Source organism: Oreochromis aureus, linkage group 22 (assembly GCF_013358895.1).
Source record: "Oreochromis aureus strain Israel breed Guangdong linkage group 22, ZZ_aureus, whole genome shotgun sequence".
NCBI lineage: Eukaryota > Metazoa > Chordata > Actinopteri > Cichliformes > Cichlidae > Oreochromis > Oreochromis aureus.
Window position 1 is genome coordinate 11,020,812 of NC_052962.1, and position 27,846 is coordinate 11,048,657.

Sequence of the window (27,846 nt, forward strand, 5' to 3'; positions counted from 1 at the left end):
TCTGCTGTGGGGGGATACTGGGCCGATGTTCTCCCACGCTGCTTACTCTACAGACACCAATGTCACACATCTTTTTTTTTTTTCCACTGTTATTTTTCCTCATATCCCTCCACATTCATGTGTATTGGAGAGTTAGAATGAGGTCAGAGTAAGACAGGCTGAAAACTTTACCTAAAAAAAACAACAACAAAAAACAAAAGAGAAGAATCTGCCGCTGTGACCCTAATTTTCACCCTACAGCCATTATTTTAGCCTCGAAATGTAGCTACAGTTGCCTTCTTTCACACAAACCCTTCCTCAGAAATATATACTTTTTGAACGGAGCGATTTGTTTCAGAGGAATACCATCCTGCGCTCCCATTCACTCCCTGTTTAATTTTTCCAACCAGTTTTGGAGAGAAAGAAAATAAACTCAGTTTTTAAGTTGCTCTCCTGACCTCAACTGAAGCACTAAACACACCAAAATCCACAGATGTGCAGAGCATCTTGTCAGGATGCTCACACCTTTTAAAACCCACCAGAATCACGTTGTGTTTGTAATAGGAGTGGAAAGCGCTTTTCTCATATATAAGTATTATTTCTGGATTGGTCGGCCTGTGTCTGGCCATAGTCCTGGTCCCTCCCCACAAGTGGCACACCTTCCACTGGCTGATATGTGTTTTGTCAGGAAACCTGTGTCTCTCCCCGAGTGGCTCGGTGGGTAACCTGCTGCTTCCCTTCTCTTGAACTGAAGGTTGTGGGTTCAAGGATAGCAAGAGCTGTTTTTCTTTTACTCGACATCTCACAATGTTCAGTATTTAAAAACAAACAAACAAACAAACAAACAAAAATCATACTGCTTTTACAATGTCAGCCATTTACATTTTTTGGGTACACCTGTTCTGTTTCTCCTTATGGAATTACCTTATGATTAACAGAAACACACATCCACACAAACCACGCAGAGTCCGCAAGTAGCAACAATCCCACTACAATTTCTCCAGGGATCGCAAATTCTAGTTAATAAATAGACTAAATAAATATTAGAAGTTCACATAACAAACATTTCAAACGACTTATGAAGAAGAGCATCTGCGACTGCATATATTGAATCTTAAAACAGAGGACCTACAGCAGCAGAAGACCACCAGACCAAAATTTACTAAGCCTCGCCGAAATTGCACAACAGAAAACTGGAAAACCATTTCCTGGTCTGATGAGTCTCAATTTCTGCTGCAACATTCGAAAGAATTTGGCGTAAACAACATGAAAGCATCGTTTTCATCACGGTCAGACACGTGCAATCCTTTAGGACCACAATGTACCAGATAATCAGTACAAGACTAAACATGTCCATCACTGAAGTTCGGTACTTGAAAACAGGAGTCTGTGGGGACCGTTTCGCTTTGGCTGCCAATCTCAGGTGGCTACCCAGGAACGTGAGTGTGTCAGTGTTTAGTTCTTAACATCTAACACCAGCTCCTATCCCATACTTGTCCCCTTTTACCACTGCAAACACTGTTATTACATACCCACAGCTGTAGGAAGTGACATGAAAGCTGCTTTCCTGAAAGGTAATACCCAGCGCTCTGCACTTCAGAGGTCACAGATGGAAAAGAAAAGAAGGGACAAACGGATTAAGGACAACAGACAGTTTGGAGCAGAAAACAAGAAAAGCGGAGGAGTGCAGGATGCTCTCTGTGGTCCCTCTGTTCTATCACCAGACAGAGGTAAGGGGGCTGGTTGTCATGACAGCTGTTGTCATGGCAGCTGGACTGAGTAATAAACATGAGGAGGAAATGTCCAGCCAGCCAGTGAAGTGAAGCCGCCGTGGCAACCGCTGACTGAAATGTGGTTTGATTTTGTGTTTTACCTTCACTTTAAGAAGTGTACTTGTTGTTGAAACTCAGAATTGTGACGCATCAGTGTTTAAATACTTTTCTCAAATAAGATTGAGACACATCTACGGGAGGCTTTTTGGTCATGTCATACACATTTTTTGTTTTTTTTAATCATTTTGGACCACAGTGAAATCCCACCTGCTTCACTGATCGCCTAACTTTTAATCTTATGTAACCTTAAGGATTCTTTTCTCCACTCCATAAAATAAATGAATATGGGTAGCTATCACCAAGCTTGCCAGCATCAGATTTAATTTGGCACATCAGCCTCTAATCCAAATGTGGCTCCTTAAAACCGACAAGGTGGATGTGGCCATCTTTTATTTACAGTCTATGCCCCCAGCCTCTCTGTGCCTAAACATGTTCTACAACCATAGCTGGAAACCTGTTACTTGTTCATTGTTATTGTCTTTGATAGCTGGAAACCACGAGCATGTCACTGAAAGTAACTTACCTGCAAGAGTTTATTTAATATCCAACCTTCACCATCTACTTAATTCTAATCAATCCCTTCTCAAGCACCCTTTTACAGTTCAGCAGGGCCCGCATTAATCTTAAAGTGAAATCACTTGACTAGTGACACAGTGAACCTTTTAAGCATTTAATCAGCTTTGTACTTCTGCTTAATTACAGGTGTAAAAAATAAAACAGCAATTAATAGAAACCTCCTGAAATGTGAGCAATTGAATGAAATCTGATGGATCTGTTCCACTTATTGGTGGAATATATTTGTTAAAATGCAAAAAAAATAAAAAAGTTTGTAAAATAATATAAGCCATTTAACTGAAATGCTGACTTCTAGAGAGGCTCCAATAAATGAAAAATCCCACGGGAGTGCATCTCTGGGAGGGAATCCTTGTGCACTGGCAGTGTGGTGAGCAGAGGAACCCGTAGCGGTGCGTTACCCTCCTGTACCACGGCGTGTGGTTGTGGACCTGGTCAACAGCTCTTAAAGCTCCGATACGTCAGTCAGTCCTTTCTCATTACAATCGCCTTCACATTCTCAGCTACTGGTCTCTTTGTCACCACAGTCGGTCTTTGATTCTGATGATCCATTTTCATTGCCGTTCTCCAAATCCAGCTCCGTCTCTTTGTCTGCTGCTCTTTCCTCTTCCTGCTCTTCGTCCTTCTCTGCCGCATCCTCCGCTTCCTCCTTTCCGTCCTTTTCTCCATCACTCCGTTTCTGCCCGAGGCCCTGTTTGTCTCTGAAGACCTCCACACCTAACATTCGGAGGTAATGAAACCTCTCGTTGCGGGGGACGAATGCTCGGATGGACGTCTTTCCCCTCCAGCCACACAGCTGGATGGGACACTGAGGTTCCCCCGGGTTACTGAAAAATAAAGGGCGATGGTGGGTCGCACAATTTAACCAAAAAAAACCAGGCTGTCACTTCAAAATGCACACATCAGAAACACTAAAAACATGTTACAAGCTTACTTTGGGTTTGGGATGTACTTCAGCACAATGCTTCCCATTCCTGTGGAGAGAAAACTAAAGTTATACAGGAAGTAGAAAGTGATACAACCTACCGTGACGTTACAAGCACACACGGCAGGAAAACATATGTAAAATATGACCACTGACAGGTGACATGAGTAACACTGTGGGTGGGTGGGATATATTAGAGAGGAAGTGAGCATTTGATCAAAGTTGATCTGTGAAAATATATTTTGCAGAGAATTACAGATTCTATTTTCACTTTCATTTCATTCACTTATCTGCTGCTTCCTAATTTGCATCATTTCCATTAGGAAGAAAAAAAAATTGTACATCATAAAAATCATACTTAGTAAAGTTCGGTAGTAAAGCTCAGTTGTGAACTCCAATTACAACTGGGTCAAAATAAACCAGTGAATCACTGTTTTCCTGCTGGCGTCGCCTCCTGAATCGGAGCATGGATGGGATTCTGCTTGCTGCAAAAAATAGCACGACCCTAAAACTTCAGCCACGCCGAGTGACTTAAAATGTGTCGAGGAACAAAAATAACTGCGTTCTCAGAGTGATCCGACCCACCCAAACTGAATGTCCCATGATTTAATACGCTGACGCCATAAATGTATATTTAAGGCAATTTAAAGACCAGTGTGCATCTTGGATTTATTTTCCCCGAACACACACAGTTGGAGAGCACATCTATATTTGACCGTACCAATTTTCTGGGCCTGTGCATGCGCTTCATCCTCCAGCTTGCTGAGGTAGGGGTTCTCCTGGGTCAGCAGCACTTTGATGTCCTCCACACTCACCCTAATGATCCTGGAGCGTATATATGGCTGCAGAGTGTAAATACCCTGGTAGGACAGAAAGTACATGTTGCTGACAATCGGCACAAAAAAACTCTTTCCAGTTACACGCAGCATATAAAATGAATTCATTATCAGCTCGTTTGAGTGTGAATGCGGCCGTCTGGCTCACTTGTTATTCGGCTACAGCTCTGCGTTGGTCACAGTAAAGACAGCAGGAAGGATTTCTTGCATATTTGAACATTAAATTAAATGTATTATAACCTCAAAGTATATTTAAGTTGATAAAATAATAGAACTATAAGCTTTTTGATGCGCATCATGTCAGTCTCCCAATCATGCAGCTTTCAGTCAAGACGGTAGCCAAAGAACAAATGGAAACAGATTTATATACAGGATGAACTGTGTGACTGCCTGAAAACTCCCCTCTGTGTGTGTGTGTGTGTGTGTGTGTGTGTGTGTGTGTGTGTGTGTGTGTCTTACCTCCTGAGCCAGTCTAAAGGCACAGCCAAACTCCTCTCCTTCGCTGTTGCGAGACCACACCTTCACCCCTGTGTTAATGACCTGAGAGACAAAAAACAAAGCTGAATGAACCACGTCTATAAAAAAAAAACAAAAACAAAACACCACACTGAAAAAAAAACAGAAAAAAAATAAAGACAGGTTATTTAAATTCCAATCAGTGACTAATTATGTTTCTTGTAGCTTTCCTGGTGATGCAGTTGTAATTACACTAAACTCTCTTCCTCCAGGCAACGACTGTACAAGACATCGGCACACAGCCCAGCCGGTCTCTGGTGTCCCAGCAGGTGTGGGAGCAACTGTGTCAGTGATTTGCATAGTAAAAACTCTACCACACACATGCTGTTCTTTTCATAAGGGAACTAAAGTCAATTTAATGAGACTACTAAGGTAAAGGCGATCCGCAAGGCTTCAATCACTCAGGCCTAGAGACTGGTCGGCAACCCCTTGGCAACTGATTGACGAGTGGTTGCTGGAGGTTGCAAAGATGCTGGTGCACCAAAAACCTCATCATTGCTTTGATCACTAGCAGACTGCTGCTGTCACCTGTAGTTTGCATGGAAGACGCCAACTTGTATGCAAACACTCATGTTTTGCTCTCAGAGCTGACGTGAAACTTCAACAAAATCAAACTGGAAACAGAGAACGTTTTAAAAACCCTACTGGCAGCCTCCTACTGACCAAAGCAACCTCGATGCGACCAATTTCACACTAGTGACTGCCAGCAGTCTTCTGCAACCACTTGCCAACCTGCTGGAGAATGCACTTTTCCCTAGTTACAGGTGGTTGCCAGTCTCTTGGCTTGTTTCACCAAGGTGTAATCAGCGCTCAGGTTTTCCTGTGGTGCTGTTTACACGTCAGGATTATTTTGGTGTGAGCTGAAGGTTATTGGAGATGCCTGCTGTAGAGATGTCTGCCTTCTCTTGAACATAATGGAGCCAGAGGCCTGTATAGTAAAGCAAGGCTGTGAAGGTGATTCACCTCTTAGCGGGATATATCACGACAATAACTTATGTTGCAGCCCTCTTATCTGGAACATAACCTGCTTCAGAGCACATTATGTTCCAGATAAGAGGTCTGCAAGTATAAAATAACCATCTACTCCCTGATCGGTCCTCTAGAAAATAGTCCCCTCATTCCTGGAAGCGTCCTCAGACTTCTGTGTACAGTGAGCCTAAAAGCCTTAGGCTACGTTCACACTGCAGGTCTTAATGCTCAATTCCGATTTTTTTGTCTGCTTGTTCACACTACAAATAAAATGCGACAGCAAACGCGCTCTAGTGTGAACGATCAAAGCGGCCCGCATGAGCAAAAGAAGATGTCACACACAACTCGCTCTGTTTAGACCCAGAGCAAACAATATTGTGTGACTGATTTCCCTTAATATAAAGACTTCGGACTTTACGTTTCCCAGTTTTTGCTTTAAGTTATTTTGTTATTTACATAATAATGTAGATGACCTAATAATTATCCTTATTGCTGTTTTAGAGGAGCGGTGCTTCAAAGGATAGTTGCAGATTTCTGTCAGAATCTGCAGATTATACAGTACAAATAAAATGTTCACGTTGTCTTCCCAACAGTTTCACTGACATCTACGCTGGATGGCCAGGAAGCGTTCGCAATGTCTTCTCGGGCGCTTCTCTGTCTCGTGTCAGTGACGTAAAAGACGGATTTAATGAGACATGACCGTTCAAACAGCAGTCGCTTTCTAAAACATCGGATATGTATTGGATTCAGTACCACATACGAAAGTGACCCAGATCGGATTTGAAAATATCAGATTTGTGCCGTTCACACTGTCATAACATGATCGGATACGGGTCGCATAGGGTCAAAAAAAATCGGATTTGATGCGCTTTCGCCTGCAGTGTGAACGTAGCCTTAGTCTAAAGACCCAATGCCAACACAGGTCCTCAAGACTTGTAAGTATTGACTTTATATAGAATTTGAAAATCTAAGCCTACTTACCAATTAGAAACATGTTCTGATGTTTATTTTTTAATTTCTCAGACCATTTAGCGCCCGCTGAAAGAATGAGGCTGGATTTCTTTCAGCTGGTCTTACACACCATTACAATGCACTGAGCATCTCATTAACTCAGTGGAATACACAGCTGTAATTTTAGTCAGATACTTTGTGTCTTAATGATGGTGCTCTGAAATCTTTACATACACTTTTTCTTTTGTTGCCAGATTTAATTCCTGGTTTTAAACAGATACTTTATAATCATGCTTTTCTAGTTTTACTGACCACTCAAAGCCTTTAAGTATACAAACACTAATACATGCTTTTAAAATGAAATAAGCCTACAGATTATGCATGTTTTTTTCTTACCAGACATACACAAATGGCCTGGTATTTACACAGTGCTTTTTTCTTTTTTTAATCTTCCGTCCCTACGCTGTGGATCATATTCATCCATTTTTATCCATCACATACACACCTGGATATCTGAATGAGAGCAATCTGGGTTTCAGCATCTTGCCCAACAAGATCTAACCCGGCCTTCACGAGACACATCGACACAGCAATCAACAGACACCCTCCGCATTTTTCACTGGTCATATACTGCACTACATGACAGGTTAGGTGAAGGCACTCAACACCACACACTGACTGTCATTTACTTCCACTATGTTAATGAGAAGGCAGACGTTTCTGCACACGATCGCTCCTAAACTGAGCAACTCGTAACACATTTAAATGGATAAAAAATACAAACCAGAGGAAAAATATGAAAATTAAGATCTTGAGGTTTCCTGTCCCTTTAAGACAAAGTGACTAAAAATTGAGAAACAACAAACACCGGGGAGAACAAAGAGACCGAGTCCCCACAATGCCACCTGTGCAGGTCCTGCAGGGTGGAGGACCAGAGGGATTTGGGAAAGGAGAGGCTCCCATCTGTTTGAGCTGCTTCCCTCACACAGAGACAAACACACACGAAGGAAGGGAAAAAAACAACAACACAACCGACCAAACGGATGAATCAATGTAAAAGCCCATAAATCAGCACTTAGGTAAACATAATGCTTCTTCAAGCTGACTGATACTCGATACACTGTCTCCAGGACACAACTGATTATGGATTGGCTGTATCAATTTTCAAAAACACAGAAATGTTTCATCTTCATTATCAAACATGTGCGCCTACCTTCATGCGTTCGCTGTTATTGAGCAGGACATTACGGAGCTCTTTGGACACCATGTACAAGTTCCTCTTCTTGCCCTCATGGGTCCGAGTCAGGACGTTGAGTTTGGGGAAGTCGGGAGACAGATCATAGAAAGACCTAGAGGAAAACAGGAAACATGTATTTATGCTGCAGAAAAATGTTGAAAACACCTATTTTACCTTGAAGACAAGGGTGCACTTACTGTATGGTGGTGAAGACGGGGTCATCGTCACTTAGGAACACAAAGGGGTCTTCTTTATATCCAAACAGCCGCATCTTCTTTGAGGGTGGAGGCCTGAAAAAGGACAGAGACAAAATGTTTACTTACATTTTACATTTACTTTACATTTTTCTTTATTTATAATCGATTAAGAGTCAACAGTTTCCATTTGTTAGCTCATGAGCTCAGTGCGACTCACCCACACATCCCCTCTGGTTTAGCACCGGCATCCTGACCCACAGAAGCTCCTTCGGGCGTCTCATCTGCCTCCTTGGCCACTTTTTCCTCTTGGCTGTTCCCCTCCACCTTCTCAGTGGAACCTTCAGGGGGGAGATGTGGAGTGTCTCCTGGTGACGGAGCCTCCTTGGAGCAGCCGGTGTGGGCAGCTGAGCTCGACAGCTTGGAGTCTTTCCTCAGCTGGAGATGGAAGAGGAGGAGAATGAACGGACAAAGAACAAACAGAGGAAGCTCCAGGTATTGTTAGTAAACCTGACCAGGTGGGTGAGGGGAGGGGAGGTGGGGTGGGGGGCAGAAGGGGGGCATCAAGTGTGTGTGTGTGTGTGTGTGTGTGTGTGTGTGTGTGTGTGTGTGTGTGTTTAAGATGAAGTACCTTGGGATATCTTTTGTTCCAAGGCATCGGGGCTTTCTTCACCAGCACAGCTACAAAGAAACCTCCAGTGTTCTGGTGATGTGGCAGAATCCTCATACTGCCATAAAACACACACACAGAAAAAAATTAATGAATTAAAAACATAAATAAATCACAGCTTGGGGTTTGATAGAGCCCCCTACTGTGAAGACAGCATGTGGGAAAAGAAAAAGCGCCTTAATCAACATGTGACAACAGCTCCCTCTGCTGCCAATATCAAGTCAGTGTGAGCACTGACGCTTAAACATGACATCATCCTCCGTAATGTGAGGTTGGCAGGTGCGCTTGTGTGTGTGCATCTACTGCAGACTGGATGCAAATTCAAAAAGCACAGATTACAGTGGTGAGAGGTGATGGTGTAGGATGCTCTACTGTACTCCCTGATTTCACAATTCTGTAAAATGAAATTCTGTATTTTAACGATTCTTGAAAGAAATCAGCCAAAACAAAGCAAGCTAACAGAAACGTTTTAAGGACACTTCATGCCAAGATTGAACACTTTAATAAGCTATTTCACACTATTTTTGAGAGAAAACCTTCAATTCTAAAAATGCATTAGCATGGACCTGCATCTGTATGTCTGGGACTGCTCACTTACCATCTCTCCAGATGAAAGCTAGCCAGTTTCTCTGGGTCTTTTGGCGGGAACATGGTGGGTCGGATCTGCGTATGACGACTGCTCGGGACCTCGGACCAGTCCGTGTACCACTGGCCTTCTTTAGTCATCAGCTACAAAGAAACAGAAACAGTCTGGATACAGATCTACAATTCAAAAGTAACGACTGGCATTAAAAAAAACAAAATCCAGTACCTTCCAGGAAGTGACCCCAGGCATCCACTTCAGCCCCGGCAGGTCAGCTGAGCAGTCAGCCAGCTCCAACGCTCCTAGTAACATGAAGCCAGAGAGCAGCCAGTTAGAAGATATGACATTTACACATAACTTTAATTAAAACACAAAGTGAAATATTTAGTCTGTTGATAAATTGAAGAGCTGAGGTGTAGCTGCTGACACTGATAGATCATTTCCTGTGGACCTGACATGCATGAACTTTAGGGAATGTCCACGCTCATGTATCATCTCAGGTTATGACGACATAATTACATATTACCATGTGCAACACACAACTGAATGCACAGTATCCTGTCATGCATGTCAGACTTAATGCAAGAGAAAAATGGTGGTTTGATTACAGACTGTATATAAATGATGGACAAGCCACAGTAAAAAATTTGGTTTGTGAAGACGCATATGGAGCTGTGAGTTTGCTACTAAACCATCCCATCTTAGTGTGTGGGTGGAGATGATCTGACTATGAACTGCTCTTACAGTAGCAACCACAGATGCCACCAGAACTGATCTCGAACAGCCACTTGTCAATAACAAGGTGAACATAGTCTAAATTATCCCCTGCTCTTAATCTAAATCTGTCAAAGTCAAAGTAAACTTTCTCATCTCTGCTATATACAGTACAGTATATAGAGAGCAGAGACGACGAGGCTTCATTTCCATTCAGTGCAAAAGAACAACAATAAATATAGGAAGAGTAAGAATAAATATACACTTAAAGACTAAGATAAGGGGAGTAAATATACACTTTGAGGTAAAAGGGCTTAATAACAGTCTAAAATTTACAACTGAAATTTAAAGTGACCTTGAAGTGGTTTAAAATGACCAACATAGCAGCTTTACAGTTTACAGCATAAATAAATAAAAGAATTCCTCAGTCGCAAACCAAAACAAAACAAAACAACATCTACACTGTAGAAAGAAAAATCAGCTGCTGCCTGCTCATGGCACCGCCGGAAGTACCATTTGACTTTAATTTACAAGATTAGTTCAGTTTGGAGAAGAAAATTTAAAAAACACTGGATTTAGAAAAATGAAAAATGTGCCACCTTAAACTTGGTCAAAATTGTCAATGCTTTCTAACATTTAAGAAAATCTTAGAGGTAACTTTGCAAGAGGGGCTGTAGTCTAAATCTGACATCTGTACGTGAGCAGCTGACTTGGGTTTCAGTGTCTAAAGACAATTTACGATGAATACTTGTCAGTTTTTCTGTCACAAACCTAAGTACAAGTCATTGAGCCTCATTTACTAAAAGTGTGTATACAAATGTGTGTATCCATCCAATTTATATCATCACCAATTTCTCTGCTTCACCTGGAGGTAAACGTGTTTCCTTATATAGAGAAATGGGACGGAGCAGTACCCAGATAGTATGCAAATTGTATGAAGAACCACAAGGTTGTTTCATATTGAATCAGATTTTGTGTACGAACTCATTTTTTGTCCACAGTAAGAACGGTTCCACACAAATATTAGTAAATGAGGCCATTGTTTTATTATCAAACCCTGCTCCACAGCAACAGGAGTTAAAAGTAAAAAGCAGAGTGTATGAAACAGCTAAAACATTAATATGAATGCTGACCTCTTACTGTGTGACCCAGAATGTGCGTATGTGTTTGTTACCTTCACTTTTCTCCAGCAGTGCTGCTATGACAGCCTCGTCCTCTATGGGGTTGAGTGAACAGGTGGAGTAGACCATCCTCCCTCCCACAGCCAGCTGTTCCACACCGCGCACAGCGATACGCAGCTGGAGCCTGGTGAAAACACACGTGTGCGCTCTGTAATCCTGCCAACGTTTTAAATTAAGACCAAAAACGACACACTCCTTTCCCTTGCTGTTTAGTCAATTTGGTGTACCACACGACTGCATTCCTATGTGGTAGCTTAGGCGTGAGCGCGCTCTCTCCTCCACTCACCCGTGGAGATGCAGGCTGTTGCTGGTCGTCCATTTCTTCCACACGTCTATGTTCTTCCTCATGGTGCCATCCCCACTGCAGAGCACAGAGCAGCAACAGTCAGAACACCCACCTCGTCTTGGCCCGAGGCGATGAAACCTCCACGGAGCCTTTTTTCAACTTGTCATGGGGCAAAAAAACATGTCTGCGAAGCACAAACTGTCTGCTTCTGTCTTCATTACTGCTTTTCCTCCCCTCCACTCCTCTCCCCTCCCTATGTTGTCTTTGGCAGGCGACTCCTGGCTTCAGCACTACAGCTGCCCAAACTCAGGCAGCATTTGCAAACCGAGGCAGTTCTGCTTTGGCCACAAAATGATGCTAAATTTCGAGAGATGAAAGATGTGGATAAATGTTTTACCGCCTTACTGAAACCTAAAGGTCGCAAAGACACTAACAGCAACTTATGAGGACAGTGCATTTGATGGAGAGTGTGGTGCCTAATAAATCTCCTCTCCTGTCAAACACCCACACATAAATCAGAGCTTACTGATCATTTTTTTAACTGTTTTAGCAGCTTCACAACCCCAACTCTCTGCATCAGCGATGCAGACATGTAGCAGATACGTCTGCTGACCTGCAGGGCACGTCACACAGGATGCGGTCGTAGAAGAGGACGTCCTTCTTGCCATTGGAGTTGATCTCCAGGGTGGGGATGCAGGAGGCGTCGTGGTTCACCACCATGATGCAGGGGCTGTTGAGCCGCTTGGCCTGGTGCACGAGCAAGTAGCACCGCTTGTTGTCCACGTCATTTGCAATGACAAAGCCCTCTGAAAGGTGGAGATCAGGTTTGAACTTATATACACTATTAATGCAAGAGAATCTTGTTTTTTTGCAATTTAAAGAAACAAAACATGAATTTCTTCCAGTTTTCCTACCTGGAAACGGCACATCCATGTCAGCATGAAGCATCTCGATCAGCTGGGCTGTCTTCGAGCCTGGAGCTGCACACATGTCCAGGATCTGCATAGAAACTATTTTTAAAAATTTTGATGCCACTTTATTGTTACCAACACAGACTCCTGTGGGAGGACAATACGTTTACGGTCGCTGAAGGACATTTGGCAGAGTTTAGTCTCTGCTAAACAGCTGCTCCTGTCCTGCATTTTCCCATCTGACTGGCTGCCTAGCAAAACTGCTTTTGTGGCAGTACTCAACACAGACTTTCAGCTGCCTCGTCCCATAGAGGAAAAGACTCCAACTCAGTTGTCTTGTAGTGCTGCTGGTAACAGTCGCCCTTCTACTCTAGCGATCCCCTGTGAGCAAGAGGACCACTTTAACCAGAACTTGGAGTTGGTGGAGAACTGGTTTGTGTGACGACACACTGAGCTAATTGGGACTGTGGAACAAGGACAGAGCAGCTAGATCTGACTCAGGGTGAGAAATAGCTAGCTATACTGCTCAGTTATCGTAACACAAATTAACTGGGATATAAAATATTTGTGGGGGATAAACGTGTAAAGGCCTAAGATTTTATTTATGAAACCATGTTCATCTGATTTATGCACATGCCCCTCACCACCACAGAGAGTAAATTTGAACACGAGTTTAAAAACAGAGAGAAAGTTCAATTGCATTAAGTATAAAAAACAAAAAAACAACTGTGCTTTTACCTTGTGATGGGGCTCAATCTTCAGAAGTATTGGAGGGATCATGCTGACAGCTTCTTGTCGGCTGATGTTGCCCTGTGAGGACAAACAAAAGGAATGTCAGTCTCTCCACTTCTTTACCAACTTCCTGACATGTTTTGGGGTTTTTTACCCCCTTCCACTGGTAACACAAATGCGATCTTTTGGCTTGTGACTGACTCACCGACTCTGTCTCGCTGACCAAAAACTGGTGGAACTTCTCCAGCAGGGGAGACTTCCTTATGATCTTCCTGCTCATGTTGGTGTGCCAGGCCTGCTCATCAGGGTACCTGAAGAGCACAGTCCACAATCGGGTTTTAATTTGAATCAGTGCATCTTTTTAGTCTTGGGGAAAACACGATATATTACCAGCTGAGAGGCTGTGGAGCTTCGATCTTCTGACCATCGATTTCGAGCTCCTGAATATCCTTGAAATATTTTTCCTTCAGACAATGAAGGATCTCCTTGGCATGGCTGGAAAAAAGAAATTGGTAGCATTTATATTAGGGATCTAATATGTTCTCCTTATAGATGTAATTAATGATTCAGCATTTTCCCTTAAACAAATAAAAGTGGAATTTCCATGAAAAAGTTCAGAACAACCTACAAAGGTGCACATACGTCCCAATGAAAACCTCCTACATGGCGTTAAGCATGAACCAAAGTTGTAGATCTATCCAGCTCACCTCTTGTATCCAGTGATGCGGATGGTTGCTGGCAGAGGTTCCCTCATTGCTTCCATGAACTGTTCAAACTCCCCCTCAGGTACCAGACCTAGTTCCTTATAGTAGTTCTCAAACAGCTTGTTCTCCTTGATAATGTCAGCATACCCAGCTCCCCAACCCTGGGACAAACAAATATGTTCATGCAAACTAACAGGAGACAAAATTGCTACACTGAATGTCGTTTGATAAAATCAAATTTAAACTTTACTTGCTTATAATTATGAGTAACAGCCTGAACAGCATACCATACGATCTGTTACATTTAACTGTGGTGTCGTGCTCAATTCGGCCTACAGTACAACAAGCTGTTCACATATACAAAGATATACAGGTCGTTGTTAAAAAAGAGAAAAAGGAACATGGTGGTCACACATGGCTTTGAAAACAGCACGGTAAGCAGCAGCGGTTTACATCTGCTACTTTCAGTAAAGGTAACAGATATAAACTATCCCTGCAGTCGCTTCCTTTCTGCAGTTACTTTATTTAAATGTTCGTGTGCGGCGTGGCAAAACACAAGCACTAGCTAGTTTGTCTGCAGCAGGAGTTTTACTCACAGCGGTGTCTCTGTTGTCCCTGCCAGCATTCTGGTTTTTCTGCCGCTGTCTGCTTCTTTTCCCCATGTTGGAATAGCAGACGACTCTGGAGAAAAGTCTGCGGAACAACGTGGTGACTGGACGCGAACAAACCAGAGCTGTAGCTCAGCTAAAGTGTAAACGTGCAGAGCGCCTGAAGATGGACAGGCTGTGTATCCACGGAACGTGCTGCTCTGACGCACGTGAATGAGGACCCATTGAGGTGGCCGCAAAATCTGCCTGAAAGAAAGCAGAAACGCTTCAACGAGCCGGTCTGCACTCTTGTGAAATGTTATTATTACAAAAATAAAGTTTAAATTGTTTACGTGAAACTTTACAACCAAATAACTAATATTTATTGTCGAAACTACACACTTTACTTCTTTACACGTTATTTAAAAAGTGTCCCAACTCGTTTTTTTAATATATTCGTAATATGTGCCATTGTGGGATTTTATGCAAATCATTGTCTATGAAAATAACATACATGTGTTCGTTATTTGGCCCTGAATGTTACATTAATCTTACTTAATCAAATTTCTGTTTTTATTTTTATTTTTTAATAATAACAAATAATCCTACACGATCAGGAGTTGATCAACCAAACAGGCCCCTAAAAGGTCTTATATTATGAATCATCATACTACCTAGTAACCACCCAACGACCGGTTAAATTGACCTATTTTAGGAATTATGCACCTTTTGCACCTTAAAATGTTGCATCGTTTTTATTTCATCACAGCAACATCCATTTTTATACACACAAAACATTAGTTAAACATATTCTCTTCATGTCGCATGGCAACCAGCAAGCAAAGAGCTAAAATGATCTTTTTTCTTTTCTTTTTTTTAATCCACCAACAACCCCTTGTGAAATCATCCTATTCTTTTATTTCCATAACAATAACATGTAATTTATATGGACAAACGCATTACACATATTATCATTGCCTAGCAACCACCTAGCAATGACCCATTTTTTGCATTAAGCCACCTACATCTTATGAAAGCATCGTTTCATTATAACTTCATGGCCGACAGCATGAAGCACTATACTAGTAGTTTGCCAAACATATGTTAGGAATTCTTTTTGGCCTATAGGGGGCTGCATAATATACTTTAACCGCTGACATCTTATCATCTTAGATTTGCAGACACATAACAGACACAAATATTTTACTATTATTGTTATGATATCGTTTGGTCCTTTGGCCTTTCTTCTCTCACACTTTCCATCATCTTCGCCTGCTGGTTGGTGAAGATGATGGCCATGTCGCCAAGTTTAACACTTCATGTTAATTTTAAAATGTAGTAAGTGTGTAAACATGAGTGAAAACACAGCCACTCTTTGTGAAAAATATTGATGAACTGAAAATGCTTGTATTCTATATGAAAAATTCTTTGTCTCTTTTTTTGTGTGTGTTTATATGTTAACAGCAATGAAAAGGAAAAAAAAAAGTTTTTATATAGCAGTATTAAAGTCACCGTACAAGTTGCTGTTTTCCACATTACTCCACATTATAGTTCAATTTTGAGAAAGCGTCATTAAGAAAGATAGACTAACCATTTGTCATTAAAACTGAACGGTAGTGGCAGCCTGGAAAGAAGAAAAATATAAAACGGTAGCATAACCCTGGCTTGAAGTAAATAACACAAAGTCACGTTAATCCAGCAGAAAGTTATTACCCAAGAGATGGGTTAAATAGGCAACTTCATCTGGGAAGTGCTGTGATTACAACAATAAACTGAAGCAACAATTTGCGTATGTTAAACCGAGAGATGTTTAACCGAGCTGAGTTTTGCACAAAACAGTCGATATAAATGTTAATGTATAAATTTGGCAAGTAGGGGATGAGGAGAAGGTTAAATCACTTTTCCCGGATTGGACTTTTTCTAAGCATTTTCATACACGAACAGCCGGCTCTCCGGCTGGGTTATGACCTCGCGAGAGTTTAGTCTGACGACTTTATGAACTCAGAAACCAATCACAGCAGGAGTCATCTCCACAGGATCCAATCTAACGTGCTGATGCAAAGACCGGGCGCTTTCATTGGCTGAAAGGATCGGTTGCGTAATCGTTCAAGAACTCTTAATTGGTCCGAATCGGTCGCGAGCGTATGAGCTGCCCAGGCTCTTGTCTGCGTTCTGGACTGCAAGCTAGGGAATAACCGGTATGTATAGTTAGCTAATTGTGAACGTTTTAGTTTTAAATATTAGCCCTCAGGTCGAAATGGACGCTCTCCTCTCCCTACTCTTCTCCTCGGAGGAAGAGGAGTTGTACATGTTGGACCGCATGGCTTACCTCATGTTTTTAATGGCAGCCTGCACTTTTATTACTTTGCTGTTTGAAAATGTTCCTTATGGGCGGTATGCTACAAGCAAGTATGGATTTCCAGTTAACGCCAGGTTCGCCTGGTTCGTCCAGGAGCTGCCAGCCTTACTGCTCCCTCTGTGTTTGCTACTCTGGACATCTTCTAAGACGTCATTACTACCTAATCAGCTCCTCATTGCCATGTATTTCCTTCACTATGTCCAGAGGTAGGTAACCGTGGGCAGTCACGTTTATTTATATATGCAGTGTTATAAGCAGGCATGCTCAAGGAGCATTGCGTAAGTACCCCTTCAACTGGGCAAAGAAACGCCTGATTAATTGTGCAACTCAAATACAGGAGATGTCAAAATTTGCACAGATGAATACATTTCAGTATAAACATGCCATTACTCAAAATAATGTGTTCTTGTTGTGTTTTTTTTCTTCTTCTTCTGCAGAGCCTGCATTTATCCATTTTTAATCAGAGGAGGGAAACCGACACCGTTCGCTTCATTCGCCCTGGCCTTTGTGTTCTGCTGCTATAATGGCTTCATGCAGATCAGGTACCTGAGCCATTATGCTGAGTACCCAGCATACTGGGTTACACATCCATGCTTCCTCATTGGTAGGTGTCCTGTTCCCCCACTGTGTGCAACAGTAATGTGAATTATTTTGTTGTGTGCAGAAGTTAAAATGTTGTACTGAGTGTAATTAGTATTTCATACGTGTACATAGGGATGGGAATTGATAAGAATTTAGCTATTATCCATATCACTTATCGATTTCATTCCTTATTCATTCTCTTACCGATTCTCACTGGATCTTCTTTGAGAGTCACCCCCGTCGCTAAGCAGCATATCAAAGACATTAAATTCATGCAAATTAATTGCATGTTGTTTGGTCAAATGTTCATGTTGGAGGTATTTCCTGGTCTTTGTTGTGATCAGTGTTGGGGTCGTTACTCAAAAAAGTAACTATCACACATGTTACAAATAAAGCATTTATTAAAATTAATGCAGTACATTGATTAATTCAGAGGTTCCCAAAGTGTGGGGCCCGCCCCCTAGGGGGGGCGCAGAGCCATTGCAGGGGGGGCGCGGTATGAAAGGAAAAAAAAAAAAAAGAGCGCTTGGACACTGTGGACAGGTTTTTGACGGGGCTCCCACACAAACGCAAAGCAGGAGATGAAGCATCGCCAAATATGTTTCCAAACCAACTTCCTTCCAAGCCAAAGACAGGAAAATATGGTGAAGCATATCTTCCCTTTGGCTTCACCTGCACAAGTGCCAAGGTAGGTCTCCCCTGCAAAATTAGTTTCCAAATCACGGACAAACAGTATCCCACATTCTTGATTTTTAGTTCACAAACACTTCTTGTAATAACTAACTACTCCTCACATTAAATGTCAGGAGTAGTTAGTTATTACAAGAAGTGTTTGTGAACTGACATTAAATGTCAGGAGTAGTTAGTTATTACAAGAAGTGTTTGTGAACTAAAAATCAAGAGCTAACATGATGTTAGCTCTTTATGCAGTAAAGTTACAGTGGGATACAAATAATATCAGGCTGATCCTGCCGTAATTTGTTCCCCCGGTTCAAATCACGGACAAACAGTATCTCACAGCTGTTTTTGTTTTTGAACCCATTTTGCACAGACAGACATTTTTTGAAAAATGTATTGACAGCAATGTTGAATATTATTACACAGGAAAAAAAACAACTACACGTAAAATAATTACACCGTGACGCCTCTGCCTTTCTAAATGCAGGGACAGTAACTGCGTGTGTATATGTAAGTGTGTAAAACCTGAAGATAGTCAGAGACAAAATACTGTTAATCTATCTGCCATTCTGCAATTCATCTCATGTAAACAATAACGTGGCGCACAGCGTGACGTGAAAAGAGGCACATACCTTTGACGTTGCGTGACGAACTCTGTAATCCTCGTCCACACGTAAACGCAAAAACGGAGTTTTAAAAAATCTCCGTTTTTGGTGAATCGCAACGCCGTTTACGTGTTGACGAAAAGTCCAAACGCATAGAAACAGCTGAGTTTTCAAAAATACCCGTGTAGGTGTGGACGCAGCGTAAAAGAGTTAGTAGTATATTTTATTACTACCTGTAATTTATTGCCGTTTACTTGTATTTGCTTAATTGTTTACTAAATGTTTGAGGTGTGAAATAAACCGCAATGGAGTTTGTAAACAAAATATGGGTGTGTGTGTTTGGAGGATGTGTTTGTGGGGGGGGGGGGGCGAACATTTTCTTGTAAAAAAAGGGGGGCCTGGCAAAAAAAGTTTGGGAACCACTGGATTAATTACTCGCAGGATTCAGTAATTTGTCTGAAGCAGAATCAGAATACTTTATTAATCCCTAAGGAAATTCTCTATTTATTTAAGTAAAAAGTAAAGGACATAGAAAGAAAAAAGAAAAAAGTTAAACTAAAGAGAAAAAGCAGGAGCAACTGTAACAGGCTGCATGCATGGTTGACACATGCGCACTCAAGATGATTTGTTATCCTACTTGTTACATTACTTTCATATTACTCTGTAAAATGACCTGTAACACATTCTCATAATTACCATTTAACAATATAAACCTATAAGCAATAGATCCACACACCAACAAAAATCCTAATGAGGACACACATCTTTCTCTTGGTATTGCACAAAGCAAAGATAAAAACCAACACAGTGACTTCAAAGCGATCTCCACTGTGATTTCTCTGTAGAAACAGAGACTGCAGCCTGACTGCTCATCAGTTTGTTACCGGTTGAAGTTCAAGGTCTGGTTGATGGGCTGGCGTCGGCATTCGCTCAGCTTTCACTGTGGTTCTTGGCTAGCCAAGCGTTAGCCAAGCATTAGCTTGCTGTCTGTGCAGATTCTTGCAAAGAGCCGAAGTTTTGTTAGCAACATAACGCTGTCCTGGATGTAGTTTCCACTTTACAATTCGACTCTCATCCTCTTGTGCAATAAAAGATAACCACGCTGTAGACTGCACCAGTTGGATTACATAGTATCAGTTTTAAGTACAGCTTGACAATAGCTGATACATGGGTGCTACATATATAATATTAATTTTTTTCAAACTTATTAGAAACTTGCAGTGAAGGCGAGGCTCTGCTGACTGAATAGTCCTCTACACGCACTGTGCTACACCCACCCATATAAAGCGACATATACACATGTGGCAGTATATCTGGGTTAAGTCCAGCCATGTATCTAGCCACCCATTTTCTGCTGCTTATCTGGGTCATGGACGCAGCAGCCTAAGCAGACGAGCTAAGACCTCACTCTCCCCTTCCTCCAGCTCATCTGGGAAGACTGGAGGCGTTACCGAGCCAAAAGAGCGATATAATCACTCCAGCATGTTTTGTATCTGCCTTGGGGCAGATCCAGTCCTAATGGGACACCCAACTTACGATGCACCAAGGAGGGATCTCTGTCAGATTCCTGAACCATTGCTCGTGGCAATAAATGAGGGTTTGAACGTAGATCAGCCGGTAGATCGACAAATTTGCTATTACACTCGGCTCGCTTCTCCACAACAAATTGATACTGGAGTTTGGCGGATTATACCAAAGATTCATCATATCAATAACAGCGCTGGTATTGATATTGGATCGATACAGTCATAATAGGACTGATACTTTGTTTTGATTCTCAAAATTCAGTATATAGCTCAGATGGGGGGGGGGGACCCCAATGTTGTACATCACTGTACTCTGCAGTGAGTATATGCTAACTAATCTCTGTATATCTTATGTGGATATAATTCAAGTAAAGTGGAATGAAGGCAGGCTAAAATTAATGTTAGTGTAATGAATAATCCTGAACAGTTCAGGATGTGGCCGGCTACTGTATAGTGTCTGTTATTGGTAAATCTGTGTTATCTAGTAGCAGGGTTACGAGCTGTTCTGTTTATTTATGAAAAAGAAACGCCGGTATACACTGGAAGCCCAGATGTCCCAGTTTTACATGTTGAATGCCCACTTGGATATTCCACGTCATCTGTGCGTATCAGGTGACTCATCCACACGTATTTGAGGTTTTCTAAGTGAGTGAGAAAGATGTTATGTATAGTTTTTGACGTCTGTACACACAGAAAGGTTTTTGAAAGGTAAAATTATCAGATTTGTCAGTGGGGTGGCTGCATGCCAAATAACCCCAGGTTCAGTCATCAACTCATCAGCGAGACTCCAAGATAGCCTTTTCCATTACTACCTACTATTAGACAACTTGTCCCTGACCTGTTGTGGGCACTTTGCCCTTTTCTGGCTGAGAACCACAACCTGAGTGTGAGCTATTTTTGAAGAGTTAGGAAATGATAGATGTGGGTGAATGTTTGGAGAGTTGTACCCCACAGATGGCAGTGATTACACAGAGTTTAATAATTAACAGTTTCACCAGTTTGTGCACATTGTCTAAAGTATCATGTATGTATATATGTATTATATTTATAACAACAGTTGTTAAAGGATTTCTCAACAGTTTTTTTTTTTTTTCTTTCTTATTTTAAAACCTTCCCTTTTGTCCTGTTACAGCTGGGAAAATATCAAGTCTGTATGTGACCCTAAGTTGGATAAGCAGTGAAGAAAAATGAAAATATGATATTTTAGGGTCACTTTTCGGAAGGAAACCAGGAGTATTCATCAAAATGTGGAAATGCTAAAAGAAAAAGAAACGCAAATCTTTGCTCTCTGGCTTTTTAACAGTACAGTCACTTGCTGAAACAGCTTTTGCTTTTGTCTCCAGGCTCGGTACTGTGGTTCGTTGGCTGGTTTATAAATGTACAATCTGACCACATCCTTAGGAACCTGAGAAAGCCCGGAGAGACTGGTTACAAGGTTCCCAAAGGTAAGGGCTTCAGTCAGATTCTGACATTTTATTTAGACTAGGGATTTTAAACTCATTTTACATAGTGGGCCAAATACAGCCAACTTTAATCTCCAGTGGGTCAGACCAGTGAAGCTCCCCTTTCTGTCACTGTAAAGACGTTTAGATACATATTTTGTCCCTGAGATAACTTCATAAGAAAAAGAAGTGTCGTTTCAAGGTTGTCTCAGTTCTTCTACCTGATTTTGAAATGCTGCTGTGTAAAGAAAAAAAATCTGTCAGCACTACTCTTGGGGATTAAGTTGGAAGAAATAAATGTGTAAAATTACATAAGGGTTATTACCCAGACTGTCCTGTAATTGTACAGCAGAATGTTTTGTTAATAAAAAAAAATAAAATAGCCTTTTAAAAATTGTGGACTTATTGTTAAAAAAACGAGCAAAAAAATGTAGAGTTTGTGGTGAGGGAGAAAAAATATGAAAATACAGTTCAGAATGTATGCACTCCTACATATTGTCCAAAACTGTCCATTGGGCCTAATTGGAGTCGGGCTGATTCTGGGCCCCAGGCCTAATGTTTGACACCTTTGATTTAGACTATTTAATTTTCTGTTTAGATGAAATTCAACAGCAGGTGTCCAGTAATTAAGGATAAATAATTTCTGTATGTGTAGTCTTAAGTTTTTGCATGCTCAAGCTAAAGTAAGCAATGCAATATTTTAAGTAGTAATTTGATCATTAAACGATGAAAGAAAACAATATATAATGAAATCATTTCATTAGGTTTTCATTGTAGTATGTAAACTAAGCTATAATGGAGCAATGTAATTTCTCTGAGTCCTGGGCGAACTGTACATTCATTATGCTGGTAAGCTTTATTTATTTATTTATGTATTTATTTATTTATTTATTTAAGAGCTTAACTCAGAACACTGTCACATCACGTTTACCTTTTATACATTGTCTATGCATGTAAAAACTGGCATACACATACAGAATGTAGAGGGGGAAAGTGATCAAATCGATTACCGGTACATATTTGTGAAACGGCTAGTTTCAGGCAGAGGAGTAACTGAGGGGCCACACTAAGATAGTATAAAATAAATAAGCATGGTTTCCAATAAAGCTATTCTAGCAAATTCCAAAAATAAGTATACAGCTGGAAATAAGCATAAAGTACATTTTTCATGAAATTCTGAGACGGAGCCTTCTTCTTTTTTAGGATCCAGTCCTTCCTTGTAAACGGTGCCGTTTTTACATTGTGGTGCTACTTATTCTTAGGTTTAGACTCTGAATGTTTTTGTTGCAGCACTTGTGATGAGTGAGAAGGAAGTCACAAAACCTGCAATCACATAATGGCCCTCGACACTGCGGTCTCTGTGTGCTAGATGCTAATTTTCCAGTGTGGTCTCATGATTATACAGATCACACTGTAAGCAGAATCACAGGTTGTCACTAGCTGTCTTTGCCTGGGCCTCTGTGAGCCCTTACATTAGTGTATAAACAGCTCTTGCTGCACCTCCTCTAATATGGTCCAACTTGTAGGACTTTCAGTGTGTTTGCTTTCACTGACACAAACATGGAAATCTTCTAAACTGCACAGAGTTGACAATAATTATGTTAGTTAGCCAGGCGTACAGTGGAAGATGTGCATTATATGTGTGTAAATGTGAAGCCCTCACTTATTCAATATTCAGGCTGTATACAGAATTAATCTTTATGAAGTGTTCATGTTATTTGAGACTAATGTGCTTTAAGATTGATATATTTATAGTATTTGTTTACATTTTTAACATTGGAATTTTTTAAGCACAGGTCAGTTGACAACACTACATAGGCAAACAAAAAAATCACATTTCACACAGCATTTCTGAAACAAGCTGTTGATGCTTTCACTTATTACTTTCAAGTCTCATTGAATATAACATGTTCATTTTGTAAACGACTGCCCCAGTTGGTTAAAAGGGAGGCTTAAATGTAGAGCATGCCTCAGGGTGGGTCAACCATGTGACTGAAAAGTCCCTGATGTAAGAACATATGATGACCTTTGGTTTCTCAGTCAGAGTTGCCGCTTGATTTGTGACCGACCAAGTTGACAACAGCCAAAATATTCTGCACGACTCTTCACTAACCACGATAAAGAGGCTGCAAAGGAGAAAACTGTTCACTTGTCATTCTGCAGCTTTTTATCATTCACTCTGCAGCCCGTCACCTCCCTCCGCTCCTCAGGCCTGATTCAGCTACTCTGATCCGGATTTCACTCTTTACTTGCTACAGACTCGACTCTGTTTAGTTCAGCTATGGTTCCCTTGCTGCTCTACACAGGCAGCAACTCATCTAATTCTCCACACATCTGTCATCCAACACCCTGGATCAGAATGCCATCCCAGACCCATTCAAACCCTGTGATAATTATTAATCTTTTATCTAACGACAGTGCCTTATATATTTAGCTATCTAGCTAGATCTGGGTCATGATATACAGCCTTCGTGTTGTTAGGCAACCAGGATTGCAGCATTTAACACTGAGGGTCAAAATGATGGTTGGTGGTTCTCGGTACAAATGGTCGATAAATGTTTTGTTTGTTTTTTTTGGGAGGGGAATGCAACACATCAACATTCTCTGATCATTAAACCCATTTTAGGAAGAGTTCGCTGTGCAGCCTGCCCCAGCTTGGCTAAAACAGACGTAACGGCTGAAACATGAGTGGATGTATGTTTTTTAGTGTGTGTGACCTTTTACTGCATTTAACTGGCTGAGCACTGTATGAGATGTGACATGTAAGGAGGGGGTTGGGTAAACAAGGCATTGGCTCACGTCCAAATTCCTTTTGCAAAACAGCCTGTACGGTGGGTACACTGAATCAAACCATGTTTTCTCTGAAAAATCCAAACCATAAGTTGGCTTCTACCTCTGTTAAATAAATCGGTAATCATAACGGGTTCACAAAGAGAGTGGCTCCCCTGACTGGGAGCGTAGTCAAAACAAAAGCACCTTGAGCCTGAACTTGCACTGAACCTGTTGAAACAATCCTTCCTTGAACCTTAAAGAAAATAAAGCAGAGAAGGCGAGGTGCGAGGAAGCTGTGAGCTTTGTTGCTCCAGATCAACTTCCAGGCACGTCTGGAATCCCCTCAGCCAAGAATCTGCTATTTTCACATAAAGGGTAGCAGCACTGCTGAGCGCATAGCCTGCAGTCACATACTGAGTGCTCAGCCATGTATGTGTGGTATGAAGCCAGCTCTGTGAATGCCCTTTGCATTTTGTAACTGCATGTTGCCTCCAAATAAGATTCACAGACAGTGGAAATGTCACCACTTATTCAGCTTAGTATCAAATTGTATTCTGCGAAAAGTCACTGGATTTTATTTCCCTCCACATTGAAATGTTTGGGTTATTTTTGCATCAGTGAGCACATCAAAGGAGAAACCCACCTGCTCTAATGTCGCTGTCTTCCACCCACAGGCGGCATGTTCGAGTACGTGTCTGGGGCCAACTTCTTGGGCGAGATAACAGAGTGGGCTGGCTTCGCTCTGGCTGGTCACTCTGTTCACAGTGCAGCCTTCGCCATCTTTACCGCAGTGGTCCTCGCTAGCAGAGCTGTGGCCCACCACAAGTAAGAACAAAAAAAGGCAGCGTGCTCACATTCAGAGCAATTTTCCTGGAGTATGCACACTGTACATTTTAAATAAAATTCAGAGTTAACACGGGAAATTTTCTTGTTCCTTTGTTCTTGCTCTGCAGATGGTACCTTGCCAAGTTTGAGGACTACCCTAAAAGCAGGAAAGCGTTGATTCCCTTTCTGTTCTAGAAAACTGGACACCTCGAAAGGTAATTTCATTCCTGTGATTGTTTGCCTAATTTAGAAATTCTGTGATGTTGCAACAAACCTTGAACACAGCTTATTTTTTTCCACTGAAAACAAGCTCACTCTAGGTGTGAAGACGCAATAGTTAAAAACCTTTCTGAGATGGTGACTTTTATCATTTCTGTTACGTTGGTAATAACATCACAAAGCACCAAGGAACCTCAACAAGCATGGACTGAATGTGCTGGAAGTGTTGCGTTTGCAGGAGAGGCGGCATTCAGCTCTCCTCCAGAGGAAATAAAGATTGTGAATGGGGTAGCTCCATGTTAATACATGGGATTTATGACACTCTACATCAGCAGTAAACAGCTTTAAGACTCTTCTCCTGATCTGCATATTCTAGCAGTTGGAACATAAAGTTGGAAATGCAAAGCAGACATTTAAAATGTTCATTTTAACCTCAAGACTCAGTTGTTGCAAATCTTTTTAATGTCCATTCACATCAAATAGATGAGTTCTGAATTAAGTAGAACATGTGTTTTCTACTGGACTTTGCTCTGGGTGTCATCTACTGACCTCATCATCTCAAAGTCCTGAAAAAGAAGCAACTTTGTGAATATAACTGCATATCTGGACTTAAAAAGACTGAGACTTGCATCAGGCCTGTCCCCCACTCATGGACTGCGGGGACAGAGAATGGAGATCAAGCACAGGCGTCAATAAGTCACCCATGCCTGAAATTAGAAAATAAGAGTTGCCCCAAAACATGCCCCGTGCTGGGAGTTTCTCAGAGAGATGGTGAAGAAGTGGAGAAGAAATGAGAGAAAAATATTGGGCAGGTGAAAGCAGGAGGACAACGTGTGCTGAATGAATAAAGCTGTGCGAGATGTGTTTTTGAAGGGACGGAGAAAAACTGGAAGTAAAGACAGGAACAGGAAATATTGGACTCGTCTCTTTCACTCCATTACTGTTTCATTTTTGTTACCATGAGTCATAATCTTGTCAGTGTAAGTTAAGACTTTTCTTAAATCATGTCATGCTTTGTTGGTACTCAGAATTTCATGTGCCTTTTTTGGGTGGGCTTTAAAAATGACTTGTATTTCAAAAGAAGTGCAGTTATCTTTAACAAAAAAAAAAAAAAAAAAGTTTGCTCACTCATTTCCTGATGAGGTTATTTTCCTGTCACGACTGAGGTCATGTCTTTAGGAATTTTATAAAGGGATTTTTACACTTTGTCACCAATAAATACTTTGACTGCTGCATCTGAGTGTGATGATAAATGATGGCTGCTTTGCAGAGTGACATCCTTCATGCCCCCACCTTCTCTCTTTTTTTTCCCAGGGTGTTTTTTTTCTAGTTGTGCATCCTCTGTCTGGGCTCCTTGTAATTGCATCACTATATTACACAGACAGTATTTACAACTGAGCGCGCCATTTGCCTGTAATACCATTCATCTTCATGCACTGTGTAATGGCTTGTTGGTCCCAAACTTAGACACACAGGCTCCAGATACAAGTAATATTTAATATACACATGCTATATAATTTAATGTAACATGGAAAAGCAACAGCTAAGCAGCATTAACAACCTTCAGCCTTTAAGACTGCTGCATGCAAACAAACACATCTGTGGTAGAAAAGTAAGATAAGACACTGCTGCATGTTCTTTCTGTCTTGCAAGCCATAGACTGTATATAAAAGATGGACACAGCTTTCTGATGTGAAAAGTGAAGCCAGCGTGGAAGTCTACTTTCAAGATTTATTGAAAACAATAAGATGTTCATTTTGTAAACTGGACCCAATAAGAGGGAAAAAAAGAATAAAGCATGAAATTTTCATGACTGGATCAACCTTGTGATTGATAAGTTGCTATTGTATTGGACCATTGGAAGCAACAGTGAAAATGACGAAGGGTTCAAAACAGTCAAGTCCAGCTGATAAGTTAGCAATCCACCCTCTTCTTCAAATATGGTCACTGCTGGCTATAAAAGGGGAAAAAACAACATGGAGTCCTAAGCCAGCCGGTGATGTAATAGCTGCTTTGGTTATTTATTTGTTTATTTATGGCTCCAGTCTTGCCTCCCGCAGATAGGACAAGACTTTGTACGAGGTTCTCGCAAGAGAAAAGAAAAATGTCTCAAAAAGTCTGAAATTAAAGGAAACGTGAAGTCCTAGTCTTAGATTTTGTGTAAAATTTCAGGTGAACTTTATAAAGTTTCTGTTTTATGTCGAATTGTTTAACATTGTAACTTTAACAGAAATATTCAGTTTATTGTCATGTGTGAAGAAAAAAAAGCATACTTTGTGTTGCACTGATTTCTGCCCTGCCATAACTAGCAGTATGATATCTTAATCTTCCTTTGTGTTTACTGAGGTCTTAAAATCCCTTGGTTATAATTTTGTAAATGGTGCAGGATCCCTCCTTTGCACCTAGAATGTAGGCGATGGACAGCAGTTTGAATAGATGTTCTCTTTGCCTGTAGATG

The 27,846-nt window shown here is 41.2% G+C and overlaps 2 protein-coding genes across 3 annotated transcripts; one reads left to right on the forward strand and one right to left on the reverse strand.

The window, feature by feature from the left end:
* Positions 1-2,467: 2,467 nt before the first annotated feature.
* On the reverse strand, positions 2,468-14,609 carry nsun2 (NOP2/Sun RNA methyltransferase 2). The gene is made up of 19 exons (XM_031731166.2): positions 14,390-14,609; positions 13,797-13,954; positions 13,480-13,584; positions 13,295-13,400; positions 13,096-13,167; positions 12,361-12,445; positions 12,060-12,252; positions 11,447-11,521; positions 11,154-11,284; positions 9,494-9,567; positions 9,281-9,411; positions 8,644-8,740; positions 8,233-8,450; positions 8,016-8,108; positions 7,795-7,930; positions 4,605-4,685; positions 4,031-4,169; positions 3,319-3,358; positions 2,468-3,211 (listed from the first exon to the last, which is right to left on the reverse strand). The coding sequence occupies exons 1-19, from the start codon at positions 14,453-14,455 to the stop codon at positions 2,884-2,886; spliced, it is 2,328 nt and encodes a 775-aa protein (XP_031587026.1). The 5' UTR covers positions 14,456-14,609; the 3' UTR covers positions 2,468-2,883.
* Positions 14,610-16,464: 1,855 nt separating this feature from the next.
* On the forward strand, positions 16,465-26,623 carry srd5a1 (steroid-5-alpha-reductase, alpha polypeptide 1 (3-oxo-5 alpha-steroid delta 4-dehydrogenase alpha 1)). 2 transcript variants are annotated; one of them, XM_039605656.1, is made up of 6 exons: positions 16,465-16,945; positions 17,177-17,343; positions 21,474-21,575; positions 25,019-25,169; positions 25,298-25,384; positions 25,571-26,623. In XM_039605656.1, exons 1-5 carry the CDS (start codon positions 16,638-16,640, stop codon positions 25,362-25,364), a joined length of 795 nt encoding a protein of 264 aa, XP_039461590.1. In that variant the 5' UTR covers positions 16,465-16,637; the 3' UTR covers positions 25,365-25,384; positions 25,571-26,623. The 2 variants fall into 2 exon arrangements, with proteins under 2 accessions (XP_039461590.1, XP_031587035.1); XM_031731175.2 differs by having other exon boundaries at positions 16,468-16,945; positions 25,480-26,623.
* The last annotated feature ends 1,223 nt before the right edge of the window (positions 26,624-27,846 follow it).